At 35.0% G+C, this 6,685-nt stretch overlaps 1 protein-coding gene across 5 annotated transcripts in view; it reads right to left on the bottom strand.

Annotated features, from left to right (window-relative positions):
• Window positions 1-6,685, bottom strand: part of LOC111140881 (Rap guanine nucleotide exchange factor 6) — a 196,384-nt gene that overhangs the window by 164,777 nt on the left and 24,922 nt on the right. For all 5 annotated transcript variants that reach the window (XM_022493125.1, XM_022493123.1, XM_022493124.1 and 2 more), the window contains exon 4: window positions 2,629-2,712. In XM_022493125.1, coding sequence (XP_022348833.1) covers window positions 2,629-2,712 — 84 coding nt within the window. The remainder of the gene's footprint in view (window positions 1-2,628; window positions 2,713-6,685) is intronic.

Genomic DNA, 6,685 nt, shown 5'->3' with positions numbered 1-6,685 from the left:
TCTCTCTCTCTCTCTCTCTCTCTCTCTCTCTCTCAAAGGGAGGTCCTATCCCCAGCCTCAGGGCCTAACGATACCTGAAAAGGGGGAGGAGAGGTTCTCTTGTCAGTCCAGGTCAGCAGTTCTCTTCCTGTCAGCCTTGACCCTATGACTGTGTACCAGCTCCAGTGCAAGGCAACCCAGTGAATTTCTCCACTATCTACTGGGCAACAGCTAACACATTTCCAACAAGACCTAAAATCCAGTTGTGGGGAAAGAGTCCCCCTTTCAGGTTTGTTCTTTCCATGAGTATTCTCCCTTGGCTCCTTTATCCTTCTCAACGCCTAATTTCTTGAAATAATAATTCTTTAAACTGTCCTTGTTCTAATTATTGTGCGGTTTCTGTCTCTTGACTGATAAGAGGAATAAATATTTTTTAAAGATTTTTTTTTTTTAATTTATTTGTGGAAGAGAAAGAGCAAGCAAGCACAAGAGTGGGGAGGGGTAGAGGGAGAGGCAGACTCCCAGATGGTCAGGGAGTCCCCAAGGGGAGCTGAATCCCAGGATCCTGAGATCATGACCTGAGCTGAAGGCAAATGCTTAACCAACTGAGCCACCCAGGCACCCCAATAAGGGGAATAAATATTTTTACATCTAGAGAAATAGGCTATATTTTAATGAACTAGAATACTACTTTCACTCTTCTCCTGTAATAAATAGTGTTTGTTTTCTGTTGGTATTATAATGATCATATCCCAATGCCATTATGCTCTAATAATTAATTTTAACAAAAGACAAAAGTTACTTAATGCTTAGTATATGCTTAGCATTAAGTTTATTTACAGATAATTTAATTCTAACAGTCAGCCTATGGCCTAGTACAAATATGTGCCAAATGAAAAATGCAAATCCCCTACCCAGAACTGTTTATTTTTTAATTTTTAAATTTTTACTTTAAGTAATCTCTACACCCAGCAGGGAGCTCTAATTGAAGACCCCGAGATCAAGAGTTGCATGCTCCACTGACTGATCAGCCAGACACCCCCAAAACTGTTCTTCAAATAACGATTAAACTTCTATAATCATGTTCACTGTGAAGTTCATGATGGCTGCATTAACGTGTACCATCACTTTGTTGTTTAAAATCTCATCATGTCCATGAATTATTAAAATATTAAGCTTCATTGTCTTGATCGCTAAATAATGGTGAATTATTATGGCTGATTAATGGCTACAGAAAGTCTTAACAACACATTCCTGACCATCAGAGCAGGCAAGAGTGAGGAAATATTTAAAAGAACAATACTAACTTCTAAAACTTAACTGCAGTCTCTATCATTCCAGCTTATTCTCTCTCAGTAGCTAAAACTTATTACAAATTCATTAATGTGAGCTTCAGAAACACAGGGAGAAACAAACAATGGCCCAAAGGCTTAAATAACCAAGAACTACTATGTATTTTATTTGTAAAAACAGGAGACACTATGTGTTATTCTATTAGTCAAGAAGCACAGACTTCCTAACCAAGCGTCAATCACAGAACATTTCAGGACTCAAGATAGGACTTTAAAAATGGCATCAAAAATGAGATGACCCGTACAATCTATCAAGTAGACTATACTCTGATATTTAAATTTAACAGTTTTGCAACTAATAGTTGCAATTAAAAGCCTTACTTTAGAAAAATAGTAATAAAATATATTTTAATTTTTAATCATATTAATTACAATTATTTTATAATTATTATAATTATAATAATCAAAATAGTAAATAAGTAAATCTAAAAATATCTTCTCAACAATATTGGAAATAAGTCGATTAAAAAATTATGTTTTTATGTCACCAAATTTCAATATTAAGCCCCCAAAATTTTAATAATTGCTTAGAAAACAAATTCTTGAAGAATACTATATGTGACCATTTTTCCAAGCACCCTTCTCTGTTTTACCTAATAATTATGCTAGTGATAATTAACAATTACCTGTAACAGTCAGGCACTCTTCTAAGATATGGATATGGATAAACTAATTTAGTCCTCAAAACTACTCATAATTAGGTAATTTGCCCAAGAAATATTAGAACATTTGTCATGAACTCATGCAGATTGGCTCTTGACTGCCAATGTTTACAGACATCTGTTCAGAGATCTGAGTGGTAGAGTTTGCTAAAACTTCATAGAGACACTTCAAGTAGGTACTATTATACTCATTTTATAAAGAAAATTAAAATTTGTATAAGGTCCTAACAGTGTTAAATTAGGACTTTAATCTAGTTGCTGTTCTCTAAAATCTGTTATTCTAAAAACCATTTTCTTAACTATTAAAATAGATCACCCTCTCTATAACCACTATTAGTAGCAACAAATTTAAAAAACATTAGATAAATCAGATCAAATCTCATATAAAACTAAAGACAAAATAAAAGATACTATGTCATGATGTAAATTTAAAGATCACATCCTCAGAAGCATGAACTGTCAATTGTTTCTTACTATTTTCAATAGTACCAGTAAGCAAGCACATTTATAAAATATATCACCTACTGAGAGAATATATACATCCTACATAAAACAGTTTAACATTAGAGATAGAATAAATAGTTGTAATATTAACTCTGCCTGCACATACTCTAAAGCAGCAAATGTAAATGTACCTGCAAGGAGGCAAGACCATGGAGTCTTTCATAAGCACAGATCCAGAAAGCAGGATATACCAACATCTGGCAACAGTTTCTGAACTGTTAAAATAAGTAAAATTAACAAGTAAATAAATACACATATGCACATGTATAGGCCTCGAAATATACATAATTCAATACAAAATACATAACATGAAATACATTCTAATAATATCATAAATCATTAACATTTAATGGAATTTGGGGAAATACTGACTGTTGTCAAAGGTTTCATACAGACCATGTGCATATGGGAAAAGTGTAATCACTACCCTAAAATACAGACTTCACAAGTATATGGTTATTAAGTCAATTTTATTATACCATTAGCTTCACATTCTTCATTTCTGTGTAGTGGATCATAAGATCTGATGAAGATTAAAGCTTAAATATTGTACTACATCTACATATCATAAAATCCTGTTTTAATAACATTAAAGACTTCCTTGGAATTCACAAGTTTATCAATGTCATATCTTCATTGACAACTATAATCTGAATCATGATCTATTTATTTCTTTTAAATTGTATTGACATGAACAAAATGCCTATCAAATCTTTCATTTTATGTGTGTTTGAAGGATAAAGAATACCAGATGACTTAAATGTATCAGCCTTTTAGTTGAGTTAAATCTCCAATGGAAACCCAGAATCTTGTTAGTTGTTAGTGTATAAACTAACCATTCGGTCTTTTAAATATCTTTATCTACCATAACTAAGGTTTTAACTACTTCCAATAAGTATCTATAAAACAAATCATTTCTCTGACCTGGAGAACTTTTTATCTATATAACGGTCTACCTTGACTATACCTAACAGAGAGAACTCAGACTCAACAAATTAAAAAATCTACCTACCATTTCCTTCAAGATCACATCTTTTCTGGTATTCTCTGTATTCACTGAATACTGCCATCCTCCATCCAGAAACCTAGGCTTCTAAAACATTCCACATAGCACTCAGGGTAAGCTTTCTAGGTCAATCCCATTACTGACCATAAGAAGGAAAAACTGTCAACTTTCCAGTTAGGTACTTTTTTTTTTTTTCTTTAAGATTTATTTGAAAGAACATGAGCATGTGTGAGCAAACAGGGAGGATAGGGGGATGGGGGGCAGGAGTGAGAAAGAATCCTCAAGCAGACTCTGGGCTGAGCACAGAGCCCAATCCCAGGACCCTGAGATCACCCCCCAAGCCAAAATCAAGAGTCCACCAGTTAACCAACTGAGCCACCCAGATGCCCCTCCAATAGGTACTTTAAAGTTTCTTTTTTAGTATCTTCTAATCTTCACTGAGGGAAGACGTAAATGGTGGCACATCTCCTACTTAAGGTTCTTTGTTCAGAAATTCTACTTCCTTACTCTTGTGAAATAGGACTTAAAAAGTCAAGGGGGAATAAAATCAAACAATTTGCCAGAAATTAAGACAGGACAAAGTTGTTAAGTAGATGCCACCACAAGCCTCCAATTTTTATTTCACTTAGCTAAAGTGGTCACAATGTTGTCAGTAAATTCTACTATAAATGTAGGAAAATCCCAAAGTTCACTCCCACCACAAGGAGAACCATGCCAGCCCGTGACTAAGAAACTGCTCAGACCTTGAAAAAAAATTCACTCTCAGAGCATGGTTTGGCAATGCACCTAAGTAAACCCAAGGAAAGTAAAATGCTTTCATGTGGGCCATTGTATCTCCTATTCTCTGGGCAAGCAAACTCCAGCCCAGAGAAGGAAGGCATACTTAATCTTGTCAGATCTTATTCATAGAAAGGCTTCAGATGCTCCTAAGATAAAGATCAAAAAATCTTAAGATGGCCTCCATCTGCTTCTCCAGTCTCCTCTCTTACTAGTTCCTCTTCTTTCCTCATGGTGCTTGAACACATGGTTTATTTTCCCTTTTTCTACCATGTTGCTTCCCAATCCAGATCAACCATATACACTCTTTTCTCTGCTTCCACCAAACTCTAAATTAAAATTCTTGTTAACTTCCACCTTCTTTTGAAATTCTATTATGAACCAGATACAAATTTGTATTACTCTTAATATTTCTAAAAGTTTACTGAGGTATAATTTAAATACCATAAAATTGCCATTTCAAGTGCACAATCCAATTTTCATGAAACTTAAAAGAACTGTGCAAAGATCAGCACAATCCAGTTTTAGAACACTTCTTTGTGTTCCTAACCTATAACATGCTCTGTTTCTACAGATGTGGCTTTCCTGGACAGTTCATATAAATGGCATCATGTAATATATGGTGTTTCTCCCTGCTTCTTCCACTTGGCATGTTTTTGAGGTTTATCCATGTTGTGGTATATATAAATGCTTTATTCCTTTTTTATTGCCAAACTGTACTCCGCTATACAGCTACATGACATTTAACCATTCATCAAAAATTTTTATCATTTCTGGTTTTAGGCTGGGAATACAAATAGCACTAAGAACATCTTTGTACAGTCTCTGTAGGCATCTATTTTCACTTATCTAGTATAAATATGTGAAAGTGGAATTACTGGGTTACGTGGTAAAACTGTTTAACTTTTTGAGAAACTGCCACTGCTTCTATCATTTAACATCCACATCACTAACACATGAGGATTCCAGCTGTTACCGTATTGGTGCCAGTATTTGCTACTGTCTACATTTTTGGCTGTGACTACTCTAATGGCTATAAAGTGACAGCTCATTAATTTTGGTATAAATTTTGTATGGTGTAAGGTAAGGGTCTAAATTAACTTTTTGCAAAAAAAAAAAAGTAAATAAATAAACTTTTTGCAAGTAAATACTTAATTAACCCAGCATCATTTGCTGAAAAAACTATGCTGGCCTCCCTAAATGCCTTAGCATCTTCTTCATAAATGAACTGTACATCGGTGATTCCTTTTTAATCCTCCATTGTGTTATACCCACACTATGGACAGATCTTAGCTGGAGATCATTTAAAAAAAAAGGGGGGGGGGCGCCTGGGTGGCTCAGTGGGTTAAAGCCTCTGCTTTCGGCTCAGATCATGATCCCAGGGTCCTGGGATCGAGCCCCACATCCGGCTCTCTGCTCGGCAGGGAGCCTGCTTCCCCCTCTCTTGCTGCCTGTCTCTCTGCCTACTTGTGATCTCTGTCAAATAAATAAATAAAATCTTTAAAAAAAATAAAAATAAAAAAACAACTGCTCATAAATACAAGGGTTTACTTCTAGGCTCTCAATTCTGTTCCAATGATCTATTTATACATTCTTTTCCTTGATGGCACTTAAATATGTTTACCTTTTAATTAATTTTCTCTACTCAACAATAAGCTCAATAAAGACAAACACTATGTCTCCCCACCACTCTGCACAAAGGTAAGCATAATGTATAGCAGACAAGCTTTTAATAATAAATAAATGGACTAAAAAATGAATCAAGATAGGTATTAAAATCCTTGTGAGTTCAGTTTAATGCTTTCAAAAACTGATAAATATCACGGGCTGATAATGAAACATGGAAGTTAACAGCATCTCAATATACCAGGTGAAGCTATATAATAAAAGAGGTCATTGCTGCCAATATTTTAAGAAGGAAAATAACTCATCACCTGGAGAAAGGCAAAGACTTTACTTTTTATTTTCTTTATTTTTATTTTTGGGTTTTTTTTTAAGATTTTATTTATTTGAGAGAGAGAGAGAATGAGAGAGCGAGCGAGCGAGCATGAAAGGAGAGAGGTTGGGGGGAGAAGCAGACTCCCTGGCGAGCAGAGAGCCCAATGTGGGACTTGATCTCGGGACTCCAGGATCATAAAGGCAGTCACTTAACCAACTGAGCCACCCAGGCACGAAAGACTTTGTTTTTTTAGTAGGACATGAAAAGCACACATCACAAGAGAAAAACTGAGAAAGTTAGAAATTTCTCCTCTCCAAAGTATGCCTTTAATAGGGTGAAAAGGAAAACCACAAAGTGGGAGAAGATACATACGATGTAAGTATCTCAACAAAGGACATGGATACAGAATTCATAAATCAATTTCTACTTATCAACAGAAATACTACAGAAAACCCAATTAAAAAAT

The sequence above is a fragment of the Enhydra lutris genome, unplaced genomic scaffold (assembly GCF_002288905.1).
Source record: "Enhydra lutris kenyoni isolate GAN:26980312 unplaced genomic scaffold, ASM228890v2 scaffoldscaffold5, whole genome shotgun sequence".
Lineage (NCBI taxonomy): Eukaryota > Metazoa > Chordata > Mammalia > Carnivora > Mustelidae > Enhydra > Enhydra lutris.
This window is presented reverse-complemented; position numbering and strand designations above follow the sequence as displayed.